Genomic DNA, 18,971 nt, shown 5'->3' with positions numbered 1-18,971 from the left:
GTGCTCTATCCAAAACTCCTCAAGTTGAAAACTTTTAGTTTCAACTGGTTTAAATTCGTAAAGAATCTCCTTAGTCTATCCGATTATTAATCGATTAATCGAAAGAAATTATTGACAGATTAATCAATGTGAAAAATAATCATTTGTTGCAACCCACTGGATGTATGTTCTAGTGTGGAAGGTTTATAGATATTGGTTAAAAGGCACCTGAGCCTTCTGTTTGGAACCTTATTACTCAGTGTATTCTCATTATGAGTTCGTATAGTGAGAATATGTTGCATTACTGAAAAACTTGAAAACCAAAGAGATATTTCTACAGATTTTTTAGTTTTTCTGCTCAGATCAGTGCTGTGTATTCAAGGCCTTTCCAGGCAATTAAAGTAACGGTGCTGAAGGACTCCTGCACAATATTAAAGACTTTAATGAAGTCTGGAGTTGGAATTTCCTCTTTAACAAAAGCAACACTATATTTTATGATTTAAATGAAGAGCTGGCGAATTTATTGTAGTGCTTAAGAAAAAAAAAGTAAATTATTTTATGGAATTTTCTTTATTTTTTATTTACCAGCATATCTTTAAAGCAGCATCCGCTATAATACTCTTGATGAATCACAATGTTTTTAAAGATATGGTCTTTATTTGAGTCAGCTGACAGGATGGGGGGGTTAAGGCAGGCGGGGGAATGTGAGGTAAAGGTCAGCAGACTGGGACGTGACGGCCCTGTAGGACCAAGGTAAATGGGCTAGACCCCACCACACCCCCTGCTTTCTAATCATTAATGGAGGCTGTCAGTTTAGTTATGCAACAATACTTAGACTTTCAAACTTGAGATGCATTCAAAGACCTTTGAGCTACAGACTTTATACGAGTCAGAAAAGCCTTGTGTTTACTCTGTGGTTATTTTATGATTTTTTTTTATAAACATTTATGGTTAGAAACTCAATTTGAACAATTCTATAAATTTAGCAGATAATCTAACCTAATCTCCCTTCTTTAATGTCAGTGTTCTACACTTTCTTATAATCTATTGGTTGCTCTATAGAGGCTATAAAAGTGCGTAAAATGATAAACACCTAGCTAAAGATTTTAAATATATTTTAATAACCAGTAAGACCTTATAACCACCACTGTTCCCAATATCTTCAATAGGTTGTTTCATTAATGCTGATTTTGCACACTTTCTGTCTCAGTCAGTTAAATAACATGCTGCTATTTTTTTTTTTGCACATCTCTGATGTTGCTGCTATTTTTTAAATATCCAGTACTGTTAAAATGTCCATAACACAACAGTACAGCATTTTATCCTTTATCTTTTATCTTTTAACTCTTCACTATTATGTTATTCTTATAATTTTTTTCTAAGCTCCACATTTGTGTGACAATTTTTCTATATTTTTTTGCTGCTGTAAACATTGGAATTTCCCCATTGTGGGACAACAAAGGGATTTTCTATTCTATTATATTCTATTATATTTCATTATATTATATTATATAACATCCATCTTGAAAGCTGTAATTCAATTTTTAATTCAATTCAACTTTATCAATTTTTTCTCAACAATTTCTGACATCATGTTTTAAAATCTTTATGTCATTTGCTTACAAACAGTCTTTTAATTTATTTAGTTTTCTACAAAAATTGACATCCTTTTAAAAAAAAATCTTGATTTTTATGATTTTCCTAATTTCAAATCATATAAAACAGATAAATATCTACAGACTTCCTATAGCAAATATTTTTAGAATTGATAATGTGTGTTTTATAATAAGGTTTGTGTAAAATGTGGGGCTCTAAACCACTTTTATTTGGACCAGAGCCCCCAGAAAGTTGTCTGGACAGATATGATTCATTTCACTGTTTTCTAAACATATTTTTATAACTTGTTCAGTGCATTTTGCTAATAACTGACTCCATCGTTCACTAATGCATCGTATCTGAGACGTGTGCAAAAAACCTAACAAGCAAAGCAAAAAGCAGCATTTTTTAGAAGAATATTCCAACCAATTAAAGCTTTTAAATCAACTAATTTCATGGAAACATTTGAATCAGTTTTCATGAAGTGAGTTTTCTCTTTTGTGCCAAAATGACTTCCATGATAAATGTAAAATAATCGACTGAATGAAATGTTTTTCTTTGCCACTTTAACAGCTGCTGGTTTTTCCTGACCTTTCACTTTGCACACACTTTGCTCCTCTGCTCCCCCTTTACTCCTCTGCTCCTCCTTGCTCCTCTGCTCCTCTTTGCTCCTCTCCTTCTTTAGACTGGCAATCAGAAAATGGATTCCAAATTCAAATAACTACAAAATAGGAAAGATTTACTAACGTTTCAGTAAATTTAAATATTGATATAGAGTTGTGGTTTTAAAGATAATCAAACAAAGCAGTCTTAGACACATTAGAGCACCTCGCTGGTGAACATTTCACCAACACACCATCAATAGGTGCAGAAATCTGACTGAACATTTCAGAAATACCTGAATGCAGCGTTTTCCTCAACATCAGATTTGTTTCCCTTTTATGTTGTTTATTATTCCTGGTGAATCAGAACATAATTGAAGGGCTTAAATAATCAAATACTCTATAGTTTTTACAATGTCATTTTTTTTTTTTACTTGTAAAGAGATCATACAGTGTCAAAATAACAAGTCATATTTTATGTGTGCTTTGATCCAAATCCAAAAATAGACTTAAAACTTCTATGATCCAGAGCAAAATGGCTGTTAGGAGCTGGGATTGTCCAGCTGCTGGTTTAATGATTGTTAAATGTAGCAGCATTAATCGCAAGTCTGTTTACTTTTCCTCCCTTTGCAGAGAAAGAAGCAAGGTTCAGTCTGAGCTCCTCCCACTGCTCACTCACACAAATACCAAGCAGGCTGTTTTCCTCCAGGAGCAGAAAGCTGAGCCAGAGGTTAGGATTTGATCACATTTAGTCACTTTTACTCACTTTTAGAGGAGTTGGATGTTTTTCTGTAGGAATTAAAAACGCAGCATTGAAGGTTGAGATCAGCGCCTGTTGTTTTTCTCGGTTTGCTTGCAGAGGGGGGGGGGCGGTCTGCATTGTTTCCATTAGATAGAAAGTAATTCTAAGTCTTATTCACTGGTTTTAAATAACCCTGTGTTGTTAATCGTTTAATCAGCAGTTGATGTGAGGCTGCATGTGCGGCTTTCGATTGGCTTTATGAGTAAATGATCTTGATCTAATCAGATAAAGCAGATTTAAAGTGAGGCTTGTTGCTCTGATCTCTGCTGATGTTCTGCACAATAAACTGTTTTGGTCTGATTCGCAGGGTGGAAGCATGAGTCGTCGTGTGGCCGTGGTGGGAGCGGGGAGTTCGGGGCTGGTCTGCATGAAATGCTGCCTGGATGAAGGGCTGGAGCCCGTCTGCTTCGAGAGCAGCGATGACATCGGCGGCCTCTGGAGGTTTAAGGTCTGCTTTAACTTCTGCTTGATTTTACACCACGGTGACCCGCGTGTCGCCAAACTACAGAGCAGGATTACAGATTATTTACATTTCATTTGAGTTTAATATTGGACAAAAGTCTGAATTCTGACTTTAATCTCAGAACTATAACTTTAATCTCATTAATCTGACTTTAATCTCAGAACTATAACTTTAATCTCATTAATCTGACTTTAATCTCAGAACTATAACTTTAATCTCATTAATCTGACTTTAATCTCAGAACTATAACTTTAACCTCAGAACTATAACTTTAATCTTAGAACTATAACTTTAATCTCAGAACTATACATTTAATCTCATAAATCTGACTTTAATCTCAGAACTATAACTTTAATCTCAGAATTCGGATTTTAATCTCAGAACTATAACTTTAATCTCAGAACTATAGCTTTAATCTCAGAACTATAGCTTTAATCTCAGAACTATAGCTTTAATCTCAGAACTATAGCTTTAATCTCAGAACTATAACTTTAATCTCAGAGTTCGGACTTGAATCTCAGAACTATAACTTTAACCTCAGAACTATAACTTTAATCTTAGAACTATAACTTTAATCTCAGAACTATACATTTAATCTCATAAATCTGACTTTAATCTCAGAACTATAACTTTAATCTCAGAATTCGGATTTTAATCTCAGAACTATAACTTTAATCTCAGAACTATAGCTTTAATCTCAGAACTATAGCTTTAATCTCAGAACTATAGCTTTAATCTCAGAACTATAGCTTTAATCTCAGAACTATAGCTTTAATCTCAGAGTTCGGACTTGAATCTCAGAACTATAACTTTAATCTCAGAACTATACATTTAATCTCAGAGTTCTGACTTTAATTTCAGAAGTATTCTGAGATTAAAGTCAGAATTCTTCTACTTTTCCCTATTATAATCTGAAATCAAAAAATTAAAAGATCAACTAACTTCTTTTATTTTTCCGTATCAAACAGTGTGGATTTTTAATTATCTTTTATTCAGTAACGTCAGTAATTGTATAGTTAAAGGGTCCATAAGACAGAAAGCAATGTATATCCCAAGGGTTCAGACCAAACGTCCAATCAGGACTGCCCAGCATTTAGCTCCAGTGGTCTTCAACACGAGCCATGAGGAAGTGATGCCACAGAAATGAATCGTTAAATAGGTTGAATGTTCAGAGAGGGCTGTATCTAAGCCAACATTTGGAAAGTTGAGTGGAAGGAAAAAATATGGCAGCAAAAGGTGCACAGATGACATGCACATTCCTTGGAGGACTGAAGCAAAGCCTGATCAAGGTTTTTGCTTTAAAGTCCTGGAATACAATTTCCCAGTAAGATGTGGCACATAGCCCCACTGCCAAAGGTACCAGAAGCCAACAATCTGATTATGAATATTAATTCATAGATAATCTATGTAGTATTGTCTAGAGAGAGAGACAATCCAGACAAGATGAAGGCCACTATTAAATACAGTAGTTTGAGCACATGCATTGATCAGTCCAGTGAATTAACCTGTGCAGATGGGAGGCACCTGGTTCAGGGACTGAGCACAGCAAATACTGTATTTTCCAGACAGTAAGCCGCTACTTTTTCCCCACACATTGAGCCATGCGGCTTAGAAGAAGGTGCTGCTTTTCAGTGGATTTCTCCTAACCGCTAAGTCAAAGTTGCTTATGAAAGAATAAGTGGCTAATTTTCATTTAGCACAAGAACATGCTAGCAGCAAGCATGGTGGAGAACAAATGACCCGAATTTACAGATTTTAACATTTATTTGCAGCATTAAAGCTGCAAATAAGGAAGGAATCAACTCAATTGCTTTATTGTAGGTTTGTACAATGGTATGTTTGAACTGTTTTGGAATGACTATGACCTGGATGTCTGAGAATCTTCACCAGTATATAATGCGTGAACTAGAGAAAGAAACAACTAAAATGTAGATAATTTAATCATATTTTAACGGACTGCTCTGAGCATGTTGGATGATGACGTCAGACAGAGAAAATGTTAAAAGCATCAAAATTGTCTCGGAAAAGTCATAAAACATTTTTTAAAGATGTGTATTAGTATTCTTTTGTGAGTTAAGGATAGAAATAAGCAATTTAATTACATTATTTATGGAAACCTGGATTTATATCTGTTTGCCCATCTGCAATTGAGCTGATGGGACGGATCGTGCTTCCAGGACAGATCAGGTAGTGACAGCTCTTACTGCTGCCAGCATTCTCCTTCATCCCTACTCCAGGGGCTATATGTAGAGCTCCCTCTAGAGGTTTGTTGTGGAACATTTCAGTAGGTGGTTCAGTGGTTTATAACCCCGTGCGGCTTAAGCCCGGTTTATGCACAGAAACCAGGTCGTCTGCGTGTGTCGCAGTTAACGCAGATATTTCCCCACTACTTCCAGAGACACTCTGATGCACCTCCCCAAAATTGTAGGTGACCGCAGACAGTGCTGCAAAGGGAGGAAAGAAAGGAGGCCTCTGATTGGTCAATTCTACATCCGCTCTACATTATGCGTAAATTCTGTTTTGTTCCTAATGGCAGAAGCTCTGGCTGTAGTGCGGTCCTCAGACACTATCCCAGACACCGTGCAGGACGCTAGTTTGTAGCTCTGTGCGTTGGTTTGCACCCAAAGCCAAAACATGCTAGCCTCGTGAGACCATCCTGATCTCGCGAGCTTTCAAGATTTCACTCGCTAGTCAGTCTGGAGACTCTCCGTTGAAGAAAATTTGGAGCCGTTCACCAAACGAACGTCCAATCAGCGTTGGCTTTGAGGCGGGTTGAGGTGTGACGCAACGAGAAGCGCGACAGTTCAGTCTAAAGAACATGGCGGCTTCAGCCGATGAAACTAGCGTTAGCGTGGCTATCGAGCAAGTTTTATCGGAATTACAGAGTATTTCTTCACTGAAAGAAGAGCAAAACACTGCTCTGGAGGCTTTTCTCAGAGGAAAAGATGTTTTTGCTCTTCTCTCGACTGGTTTCACCAAGAGTTTGATCTATCAATTGGCTCCTCTTCGTCGTCGCTCTGTTAGTACGTCATATGCTTCGTTGATCTGATTGGTTTATTTGGCCCGTCTATCACCAACATAGGCCAATCAGCTAACCAGTATTTTCACCCCTTCCCAAAATTACTGCAACGGAAGGTTTCCAGATGGATATGCGGAGCAAATCCATCAGCGCGGCTTATAGTGAGGTGCGCTTTATAGACTGGAAAATACCTTATATCACATATAGATGACTTACTGACTCCACATCCCCCATCTCTGGTACGTGGACAACTGTACAATTTCCAATATTCTGGAAACCTTACATAAATGCTTTAAATATGTTGGTATATGTGTAATGAATCTGATAAATTAGTTGTTTTGTTTTGTTAAGTTGAGATGCACCTATTTATGCACTGTAGGCTTCAGATATGTTTGAATCGCTGCTTTCTGTCCCTGCAGGAGAATCCAGAGCCGGACCGGGCCAGCATCTACCACTCTGTCATCATCAACACCTCCAAAGAGATGATGTGCTTCAGTGACTTTCCCATCCCTGCACACTTCCCAAACTTCATGCACAACTCCCTCATTATGGAATACTTCCGGATGTACGTCAACCATTTCCAGCTCGCCAAACACATCCGCTTTAACGTAAGGAAACATCGCCAACCTTCTCTCTCTCATAAATGTGGATCTTCTCTTCAGCTGACTGTTTCTGTCTATGTGTGTCGCAGACCCGCGTCCTGAACATAAAGAAGAGATCCGACTTTTCGCGTTCTGGTCAGTGGGATGTTGAAACGGAGAACAAGGATGGCAAAAGGGAGAAACACATTTTTGATGCTGTAATGATCTGCATTGGACATCACTGCCAGCCTAACCTGCCCCTCCATGATTTCCCAGGTAACACTTGATGGTTTTCACGTTTGCTCACATTACAACAACATACTTAAATGTATTTTAGGTGATAGTTCAGCCCAAAGATGTGCATAATTGTGAGATGAAATGAAAAGGAGACAAGTTTTTTTTAGTTTTTTGTTGCAACCAAAATGCATTTACATTTTACACTGTTTGCTTTTTTATCTCTGAACAAATACATTTCAGTGTAAGAAGTTTCCTTTAAAGTACATTTATTTTGTGAAAAGAGTTTTTGTGTGTGATGGGGTTTGGTTATTGAACGGCCGAAAGGTTGAATAAGTTCAAACAGGAAGGAATGGCAGGATGGGGCTTCAATCCAGTCCAGATGGTGTGAGGCAGAAGCAGAAATAACATCTCTATCCTCTCCATTCACAAAGCTGTAGCAGAACTGGAGAGCTCCTTCAATGATAGACTGCTGCATCCATCAGAGGCGTAGCCTGAACATTTGTATACGCGTTGCCAGGCAATAAGCAATGTAGACTGAGATAGGCACCAGAACCTCAGGGTTAATCTACACTGTTCCTACTGGAAAATTAACATGCACAATATCCATATTTTCTAAATAAAGACAAACTATACTTTCCAACAGCCTTTCCTAACAAATAAACACATATATTTAAACATCTGTGCTTTCTAGATAAAAGGTATAGAGGAGACAATTCTTTCAGGTTTGAGTTCTGGGGCAAACATCTCTTCCATTATCATTGCTTAACGACTTTTATCAATAATCATTCTGCATAAAATTGATATTTACAAGAACTAATATCTCCTTACATTTATTATTCAATAACTTTTTATTGAAATACTTATTCATCTGTGATTTCACTCAACAGATGACTTGCAGAGACGCATCATTTTCTCTTTACCCCATAAAACACAAAATCTAGTTCTGAAAAGACCATGAATTCTTTACTTATCATCTTTAACCCTATAATGCCAAATGTATCATATTTGATACGTACGGTTTCTGAAATGTTTTGCATAATTTAATGGTAAAAACTTTGCTCAAAATCCTGTTGTACACAATCAGATATACCTGATAACAGCCAGTAGAAGACTACACAAAAAATAATCTTGACTTATCGCATAGTAATAAATTATTAATATCAAAAATGTATTTGTTTTTTCTTTTTACATATTTTGTTAAAAGGGCAAATAAGGAATTCAAACCAAGAAAAAGTAATTTTCTATTTTGTTTTTTTTCTTGGATCGGGCTTTAAAGGGTTTATAGTTAGTATATTGATGTGCATAAATAACCAAACTTTCTTTGTTGTCAAGTAATTGTTAATATCTGAAAAATTAAAATGTTTTTAATATTTTACTTGAAATTATTGCTGCTTCCACCATCTGTATTAGAGGGAAATAAATGGTATGGGTGGCCACAGGGGTGGCCAATGATTGGCTAAGGGTGGCTATGGCCACCCCCGGCCCCCCATCTAGCTCCGCCCCTGCATCCGATGTGCACAAACTCGCGTCGTCACAGACATTTCCTCCCAGCAGCCTTTTGACGATAACCAACAGAGTTCATTTAGATGAGCGTGCAGGTGGAGCAGCGACCCGTGTACGGAGGCCTTAGTCCTCGACGCGGCCGACCCGAGTTTGAATCTGACATGTGGTCCTTTGCTGCGTGTCTCTCCCCCTCTCTCACACCCCCTTTTCCTGTCAGCCTACTGTAGCTGAAAGTCTTGCATTTATTAAATGCTTAGCATTGGTTTGCCACATCCAAAACAAATACTTTGAAATTTGTGTTTATACTGTAATAAATTGTAATCAGAAACCAGCATTATTATTATACATCTCTGCAAGCCAGTGGACATGCAACAAACAACCTTGTTTTTATCTAAGGACCAATGTTGCATGTTAAGTGCAATTGTAAAACCTAGTAACCTTTGGTACACTGTCAAAGATCCTGATGAGCAAACTCTCTACTGAACATTGTGATTATTGTTTACTACATTAACACTGAGAGCGCCGACCGATCTTATAGCCTCTGTAAAACGTGTACCTTCTTCATCTCAGGCATCGAGACTTTCAAGGGGAAGTATTTCCACAGCAGAGACTACAAGACTCCAGAGGAATGGAGAAATAAGAAGGCAGTAGTGATTGGAATAGGAAACTCTGGGGGAGACCTCGCGGTTGAACTGAGCAGAGTCACCAAGCAGGTTGGACTAAACCTCACAGTCATCTGAATGTTCATGTGTTATTAAAATAATGAATCCCCCTTCCAAAAGTGAAAAGGGTGGGAAACATCGATACCATGTTCACATTTGATCACCGCTGCACTTTAGAAACGGAAATGTCTTGAGAGTTGTACTGAACAAAAGTTAGTTTGGTAAACACCATGTGCATGGGCGTAGGTTTGCATAGGGACCATAGGGACATGTCCCTACCAAAATTTTGAACCGACCTAATTGTCCCTACCAATAATTGGATGTGAGCAACATATTTATAATTTCCAGCAGTAGTTGTTGCAGCTTCTTTTCCTCTCGCAGCTCCTCTGCCTGGTCTCTCCTCTCCCTTTCACGCAGCAGCGCATGGAGCTGTGCTGCGCTGTTTAACTCCACTCTCATTGGCTGTTCTGCCTTAGGTTCCGCCTTCTCTCTCTCTGATTGGCTGTTTTCTAGTCCTGGTGTGCTTGGAGCACAACATTGAAAATGTATTCACACTAGAATGCTGCGGTTACTACAATAAATATTAGGCTACAAAACTAGTCCCAATAAAAAAAAAATGAATATCATGTACACCAAAAACCTTTTTTTTTTCTTTTATAAAGCGAAATATTCTGAGTCAGCCAGGAGTTCTGAAGACACAAAATGGGCAAATAAAGGCTGTAAGCCATCAACATTTCTGATTCTTATCCACAGCCAACTAAAAAAGGAAATGTGAGGGTTTCCTTTTTACCGATATTTAGTTGCTATTACTGTTTTCATTTTTTATGACCCTTTGAGAAAGTTCAGGTATAATTATTAGCAGGTGTTATTTCTCTTATAGAGGAAAACAACAAGAAATGGTGGCTAAACATCTGCTGTTTTTCGTTTAAAAGCATAATTAGGGTTCCACATAATAATAGTTCTATTTTATTGACTATTTCTACTTCTAGAAATAGGATAAAGACAAGAACAAACAAAGGAAGAATATAAACATTGATTTTATCTTACATAGATTTCCACACAGTTTATAAGTAAATTAGTACAAACATTAATGTCTGGTAAAAATGCTTGAATCTGGCTGTTTATTTTGGATATTATTACATTACAGATAAGATAGTGTTATATTGTCTTTTATAATTGTTAAAAATTATTTTATATTTGAATAAACTTAGGCTCATTCTCAGTGTTTTGCTTTATAGATGATGCCACAAAAAAAGAAAATGGACATAAGGAGCTATTTAAACAGTCAGTCAGTAAGCAATATAGGACGATGATAAAAGGTTGTGTTACATTTAATCCTTTACTATTAAAAATGCACTTATACATTATATGATTATAGGAAACACAGATATGCAGTAATAAAGATCCAGGGCAGCTTGTAGGTGAAGCAGCTGCCCTTCAGTGCTTCAGGTGATGTCTAAATAAACCAGGTGAAACTAAAATATTTCCACATGAGGAGTTCTGGATGAAGAATATTGACAGACAATTTTTTTTAATCTTATATATTATACATATATATATATATATATATATATATACATACATACATACATACATACATACATATATATATATTGTATTTTTACAATTTTTGTATAATTACTGATCTAAGTGGATTGCTCTGTAGGGGAAAGGGACATTTTACATTTATATTATATTTTATAGTCTCTATTCTCCAGTTAATGATGAATCACTCACTAAATTAGTTGACGATTATTGAAATAATCAATTAATATGATTAATTTTTTCAGCCCCAGATGAAATACATGAAATAGGCTATACAGAGTAACTACAGCCCAGATGTTCCACTTTTATAATAAAGTTAATATTTTAATGAATGTATTATTTTGCTGGATACAGAGAGAGCATAGTAGGTAAAATATAAGAGTGGGGTTTAACTCTGCACAATTCTATATCTTCAAAAGAAAATACTGTATTTACCTTCTCTCTTAGTCGTTCAAATGAAACCATTTTCAAAGTGGAAAACAGTCCTAATTCCACATTCATCAGAGCCGGTGATACTTCAAACATTGATTAACAGCATCTAATGAGTGTAGTGCTTTTAAAAAATGTATTAATGTAGCAAAATGATGCTTTTCTCTTTTAACAATGAATTCCTCTTATCAGTACGGATGCTCACATCGAGCATAAAAAAGGGCACGCAGATTGCAGCACCAATGACACCAGACCAATAGTGTCCCTACCAAAGTTAAAATCAAACCTACGCCCTTGACCATGTGTATTCAAAATGACAATGAAGTCTAAATGTAAATCTAACAGCTGTGAACCCGAGGAACTGATCCAAATTTATAATTTAGATCAGTCTAAATGATAGAGTGGCAAAGAAAGACACCCTAGAACAGGGCTGTAAAATTCCAGTTCCTGCAACTTTTAGATCCAACCTTGATCCAACACACCTGAATCAAATGGCTGAGTTACCTACTCAGTATGCAGTCAGTTCCTCCAGAGTCTCCTAATCATCTAATTACTTTATTCAGGTGTGTTGAACCAAAGGAACATCTAAAAGCTGCAGGATACCGGCCCTCAGAAAAAAGTCATAAGTCCTGTGTAGCGGCACTCCAGCTCCTTTAGTTTCTTCTGAACAGCATGGAAAAACAGTCTAGCAACTAGTATTGAAACGCGAGCAATTCCAGAAAATGTTCTTCAACTTGTGATGTTTATTAAAAGGAAACAAAAATAAGAGAGCATCCACATTCGTATAAAATAAACACGGTCAAAAACTGTGTTACTTCCAGCATATCTGTTTTTCCTTCAGTCCTTACGCACAGTGCGTAAAAGCAAACAAAAAAAAAACACATATACAATTATAGCATGCAGGAAGCCCAAAAATATGCATTTCAAATTACATTTCAATATTCTATGGTTTTAATGTTAAAGTTTTTAAACTTGAATTATAATCTTAACAAACAAAATTATCAATCTTGTATTTTAACCCTTTTTAAAACTATAAATGAATTTGTCTCAAATTGGCTCTTACATCCTGTAAACTGCTCTAACATTCAAGATTTATCCAAGAAGTACAACTATAGTACTCCGTCCCCATGTTTAAAGGTGAGATTGGCAGCTAGCATGGACACGGTCTGAATTCTTAGAAACAGGGATGGAGCTAAATGCAGATCAAGTCTGGACAAAAACCTTGTTTGTTGCTGCAAATGACTCCAAACTAGGGCAGAGTTTAGCTGATGCAGAGCGGCCCTGGACTTAGAGCTAGATCTATTATAGATTGGTTTCAGTTTGTTTTGTTTTCTTTGTTACAATGCTAACTCAGTCCAGACCTAAATACATTCTAATACCCCTGAGTGCAATAGATAACATGCTCACAGATAGTTTTTTATTTTCTAGAAGAATGAGCAAAATTAGTTTGGAAATGTGTAAATCTTGTTGAAACACTCCCTGAAAACATTGTGCTGCCGTAATCCCAAAAACAACGTTGGACTCAGAGGGGATAAACATGTGCACTTCAGTTTTAGATGTCCAAATTTGGTTGAAAAATGAAAGAACTGGGTTTAGTTTTTAATCTATCTGGGTTAGTCTCTCACAGAAAAAATTCCACTCACAAAAAACAGAGGTTCTCAGGATGTGGACATAATTTTGCTACCGACAATAGGAGAAATTATATGAAGCAACATAGAATTGGAGGATTTGTGTGATAATCTGTGTAGCTAAATTGAAATAAAGTGTTAAAAAATCATGAAACTGCTTAATTTTTTCCTTCATTCATTAACTGAACATTTTCCTACACGCTCAACATTATTAGCATTTTTTTTGCCTTATTTTGTTCTTTTAGGTTTACCTGAGCACTCGAAGGGGAGCCTGGATCCTGAATAGAGTTGGAAACAGTGGGATGCCCCTGGATATGCTCATAAGCAGAACGATGAACATGATGCGTAACATCCTTCCCTCCAGTTTTATCTGCTCTTTAGGGGAGAAGCAACTCAACAGCAGATTCAACCATTCTTTGTACAATCTAAAGCCGAAGCACAGGTACCAAATATTTGCTAACCTTGTTGAAAACTGCTTTAAAGGAAAAGTCCGATCAGCAAGGAATAACCAGTGGATCATTATTTATACCTAAAACTAATTTGATGAATTTAGCGTTAATCAGTAAAAAACAATTATAATTTTCGTCACGATCACTGAGTCTGGGAGCGGCCATCTTTGCCCAAATATAGTAACCCCTCCCTCCTGCCATCTTCCTGCAGTGACGTCACGGTGCGGTAAGCCTAGCGCCATTCTCCCCGCTTTACAAGCTAAATCAGTGGGAACTACCACACGCTAGAGGTGGGCGATACTGCGAATTTTTAATCGATGCGATACCAAGTAAATATCAGTATTACTAAATATCCGGGTTAGTATCGCCGAAATCGATACGATACGGATACTTTTTAACATTTAAGCTTGATGCATCATGGAACTGTCAATCTTTCAGTGTTTCAGTCATTTCATTTTTATTACTATGATTGAATAACAATAACAGTATTAAAGGAATAGTACACCCAAAACATGATTAGCCTTCATTTTCTACTCACCCCCATGTTGAACAACACCCTGGAGTACTTTTTTGATATCTCAAATGCATCTGGAGATCTGGGAGGCTTCTTGCTGTCTGCTGACATTCAAATAATGGAGGTCTATGGCGCCCGAGGCAGAAAGGTCCATAAAAGTCCACAAAAAACGTCTCAATATTCCTCCATACTGCTCGTCCAATGTATTCCAAGTGTCCTGAGTGGGTAGCATCCAGAATTTACTCGAAACGAAGTCATTTAGAATGTTTTTAGAGCATAAACAGTAGTGTATAGGATTTCCTGAAAGCGCGCACATGCGCGTTCACGACGCTACGGATGTAATGTTAATAGTGTTAATAATCCACCACTTTTATTGTATCTTTTAAGCCTTATGTGATTTTTGTTTGTATTGTGTGCACTGGCCTGTTGCTTTAATTCTATAAAGTTCCACATTGTGGGATAAATAATGATCCTCTATTATACCTTTAATATAAAGTGCTGCTGAAGGTGATCACTTTTATCCACCTGGATATTCTCTGGAGGTCTGAAACGCCTCTGTCAATCAGGTGTGACTGAGGGTCTCTCTGGGCAATGAGCAAAGTCTCGTCTCTCTCTGTTTCTGTAGCTCGATGTTTTCTTGCTTGTGGTTTTTCGTGTGCTTTTTTTAAACTGCATTTAACCAGCTTTTTACAAACCATGTAACAATTTGTTTATGGTTTTTTCTACTACTATGGTCTCTCTCTCTCTGCCGTCTGAGCAGCATGGATGTTTGCGTATGGAGTGGAGATAGAGCTGAGTGGGCGAGCCAGGCTGGGCCTGTGTTCTGAGCTGGTGATGAGAGGGGAGGGGGGAGCAGCAATGCGCTGTAATATAGACAGGGAGACTGGTGAATCTGCTGCAGTTAGTGCTTGTGGGAGAGAGTACAAAGTATCAATCTTTTTAAACGAATATTGTTCAATGTCTATACCAGCGTTGGAATTGATTTTATCGATTCTAGGATAGATCCGCCCACCTCTGCTAGACACATCTGCAATCAACAACAATTATTGAAGATTTCCAGAGGACTTCACCATTGAAATTCACCAGAGCTATAGTGAAACTGACAATGCCCACGTGCATGGCAGCTGGATGCTGGAATACATCGGGGAAAAGTGAAAAAAAGAGTTATTCCAGCTTTCTGATTCCTGATCCTCCACGGACGGGTTGGTCGTTGGATCGCCAACTTGAAGAGGGAGGATTTGCCATCGAACTTCTGGCCAGAGAAAAAACCCGTAATATGTAGCCAACATTTGGAAGAAGAATGTTTTCAAGATGACTTGGATAATAGCGCGTTGTGACAAACACCAGATACAGCACTCGGACTTGATCAACAGCCGATACCGCACCGTGACGTCACTAACCAGTAGGTGGCAGTAGTGTTCTTTGACAAACATGGATGCCTCCAGTAAAGCACATTCACATGAAAATTACTCTGAATTAAAAACACTGATCATTTATTGAACAGGATGGAATCATTTCATACTTAAAGTACTTTCAGAAGTTTGAATTCTGAATGTGAGTGGACTTTTCCTTTAAATTGTAGGATATTGTCAAGGAAACTTTACAAATGCGTACGTATATATTTCAGTTTGTCTTATTTGACATAGTAGCCATTAAACCATTATAATTTTCACAACTGAATTACACATTAAACCCCATCATGCACCGTTTGGCTTGTTTCCCAGGTTATTCAGTCAACATCCTACTGTTAATGATGACCTTCCCAACCGCATCCTGTCCGGAACGGTTCAAGTGAAACCCAACATCCGCAGATTTCATGACTCCAGCGTTGAGTTTGATGATGGAAGCGTAGTGGATGATGTTGACCTTGTGGTGGGTTTAAATCCTCCTTTGCACAAAAAGAGATGACGGCTTCACTGGGACGTGTTTTAAGAAGCTTTCTTTGTGTCTTAAAGGTGTTTGCAACAGGCTACACGTTTTCTTTCCCTTTCCTGGCTTCTAATGTGGTCCCAGTCAATGAGAACAAAGCATCTCTCTACAAGTACGTGTTTCCTCCTGAGCTGGAACGCTCCACCCTAGCTATCATTGGTCTGGTGCAGCCATTGGGAGCCATCATGCCCATTAGTGAGATGCAGGCCCGATGGGCCACAAGAGTCTTTAAAGGTAAGAAAAGGCATTTTAAACTTTTTTTTAAGAGCAAACTCAGAAATCTGTGAGAGAGTTAAAACGATTTCAGCTCTGACTCTGTAGCCTCGTGAGACCATCCTGATCTTGCGAGCTTTCAAGGTTTCACTCGCTAATCAGTCTGGAGACTCTCCGTTAAAGAAAATTTGGAGCCGTTCACCAAACGAACGTCCAATCAGCGTTGGCTTTGAGGCGGGTTGAGGTGTGACGCAACGAGAAGCGCGACAGTTCAGTCTAAAGAACATGGCGGCTTCAGCCGATGAAACTAGCGTTAGCGTGGCTATCGAGCAAGTTTTATCGGAATTACAGAGTATTTCTTCATTGAAAGAAGAGCAAAACACTGCTCTGGAGGCTTTTCTCAGAGGAAAAGATGTTTTTGCTCTTCTCCCGACTGGTTTCGGCAAGAGTAGCCTGGCTTGTGGTTGTGTTTTCGTTATCGCTCTGTTAGTACGTCATATGCTTCGTTGATCTGATTGGTTTATTTGGCCCGTCTATCACCAACATAGGCCAATCAGCTAACCAGTATTTTCGCCCCTTCCCAAAATTACTTCAACGGAAGGTTTCCAGATGGATCCATCTGGCGGAGTCAGGTTACTGACTCTGTGGCTGATACTAAAAAATCTGATCTGTTCTTCAAAGCAGTAAATGCATCATTGTTTTAGTTGCTATGGCAAATGATTAGTTTAGTTAATATTATATTGGTCTGTTGATAAATTGATGACTTCTCAATGAAAGAAAAGCAAATTGCCATCTTTATGTCAGAACATGGAGATCAGAAATAGGCTAGAAGCATCCGACCAGTACAAACGCATGTCTTCTTCTTTAAAATTTGTTTAATGAATATATATTTTTGTTTAATAAAGTGAATATTTTTGCACAGGCTGCATAAAACTTCCTACATCAGCTACCATGCAACGAGATATCAAGTCAAAGAAGGAAGACATGGCTAAAAGGTAAAGGTTACTCCACTTTTATTACCTTCTGTTCTTATCCTGGTGCTGTAAAAAAGGAGTGATGTTTTTCACATGCTAAACTCGAGCTTTGTCATCAGGTATGTCCGCAGTCAGAGACACACCATCCAGGTTGACTACATCAACTACATGGATGAGATTGCAGATCAGGTTGGAGTCCGACCCAGAATCTCCAGGCTGCTGCTGACGGATCCAAGACTGGGGCTGAACCTGCTGTTCGGCCCCTGCACCCCGTATCAGTACCGACTTAGGGGTCCTGGAAAGTGGGCTGGAGCCCGCCAGGCTATCTTAACTCAATGGGAGAGAGTCGCTCAGCCCATGCAGACAAGGCCATGCAACGAGCCCGAGCCTCAGAGGTGGCGGATGTGGCCCCTGCTGCTGTCCTCCGCTGCGCTGGGATTGGCTGCCTTCTGCCACAGGAGCAGCCTTTTGGCCATCCTGCAGGATCCTGCTGCTCTGCTGGAAAAGATGAAATCCTTCCTGCCAACATACTGATGCTAATATCATTGCTTTTGACCTATAATTTGTTTAAACCCAAGTGCTTCTTTTCAAACTGTTATATTAAACTTTGATTCAGCAGTTATTTCGTTCGCATTTATGACCAAACTGCAAACCTATGTGCACCTTTCCCCTCCTGTAGTCCTTGGTTTGTGTAATTTGAAGGATCTGATCTCAAGTCACTGCTTCAAAGGATTTTGATAAGCTATGTTAGTCTTTAAAGCATCCAAACATTAATATCTAACCATTAAATCCCTAAATGTGTCCCATTATAAAGTTTATATAGTGGTTCTTAATCTCTGAAAACATGTTTTGCAATCATGTATGTGCTATAACTAATAAAGTCTGTGTTTTAATTTTTATCTTTTCATTGTCTGTAAATGTAATTGCAGCCAGATATATGAATTCATAATGAGACTTTTGCCACGTGAAAACCTCAAACCCATATATTTCACTAGATTTTTAATTTCTTTTAAAAGTGATGCACTGTTATGAAGGAAAATTATACAAAGGATATATACATTTCTTAATGGTGGGATTGCATTTAAAAAATTCGATACTTCTAAATCTTAACTGGTGCAATCACCTGTGTTAACACTGCCATTACAAGAAAACTAGCTGATAAATAAAGCAAATTAAGTTTCCCATGTTTTTGGTTAGATAAGACCAAAACTAAAGCTGTTTTTCACCCTTCATGCAGATCTACCAATAGTAATAATCCCCAGCATTAAGCAATATTAAGCATTAAGCAATGAATATAGCTACAAAGGAAATAATTTATACTAAATGTGAAGTAATAAATGAGAAACCCAAGTTAAAAGTTTCAAAACACTTGATTCACTTTCCAGCTGGTCAACACTGAACATATAGTTCTTATGGAATTTATAAGGTCAATGTGAATTTATGCTACCTGTGTTGAAACACCTCAGTTAAAGTCCAGACCTGCAGGAAAACCAATCAAAGAGCTTTTATTTCTAAGACTAAACAGACTGAGCTAAAACCGTAGACATGGAACGTTGATAAATACGTCCCAATAAACATACACTTATTACTGCAGCAAAGATGTTTTTCCATAGACTGATGCTCGGGTGCCTGTTTACCTTCTAACAAGACAACCACAAAATCAATCCAACTAGAACTACAGCTAAACATTGGATCTTAGAAAGCCTTTGTCATTTCTTACACAGGCTGTATTAAAAAGGAAATTTCGTTCAGTACAGCTCCCAAGACATTTTGCTTTTTTAAAGTGCAGCAGTGATAAAATGTAAACATGGTGATCAAATATAAACATAAGATTGGGATAAGATTT

General features: G+C 37.8%; 1 protein-coding gene across 2 annotated transcripts; it reads left to right on the top strand.

The window, feature by feature from the left end:
- The first annotated feature begins 2,802 nt into the window (after positions 1–2,802).
- Positions 2,803–18,024, top strand: LOC119797721 (flavin-containing monooxygenase 5-like). Of its 2 annotated transcripts, none has more exons than XM_038306913.1 (10): positions 2,803–2,907; positions 3,287–3,427; positions 6,881–7,069; positions 7,153–7,318; positions 9,353–9,495; positions 13,292–13,488; positions 15,734–15,881; positions 15,965–16,172; positions 17,074–17,146; positions 17,245–18,024. In XM_038306913.1, exons 2-10 carry the CDS (start codon positions 3,296–3,298, stop codon positions 17,657–17,659), a joined length of 1,671 nt encoding a protein of 556 aa, XP_038162841.1. In that variant the 5' UTR covers positions 2,803–2,907; positions 3,287–3,295; the 3' UTR covers positions 17,660–18,024. The 2 variants fall into 2 exon arrangements, with proteins under 2 accessions (XP_038162841.1, XP_038162842.1); XM_038306914.1 differs by lacking the exon at positions 2,803–2,907 and adding an exon at positions 2,976–2,995.
- Positions 18,025–18,971: the final 947 nt, after the last annotated feature.

Source organism: Cyprinodon tularosa, unplaced genomic scaffold (assembly GCF_016077235.1).
Source record: "Cyprinodon tularosa strain WSP-4 unplaced genomic scaffold, ASM1607723v1 ctg597, whole genome shotgun sequence".
In the NCBI taxonomy this organism is placed as follows: Eukaryota; Metazoa; Chordata; class Actinopteri; order Cyprinodontiformes; family Cyprinodontidae; genus Cyprinodon; species Cyprinodon tularosa.
The sequence above is the reverse complement of the archived record's forward strand: the minus strand, read 5'-3'. Positions and strand labels throughout refer to the sequence as shown.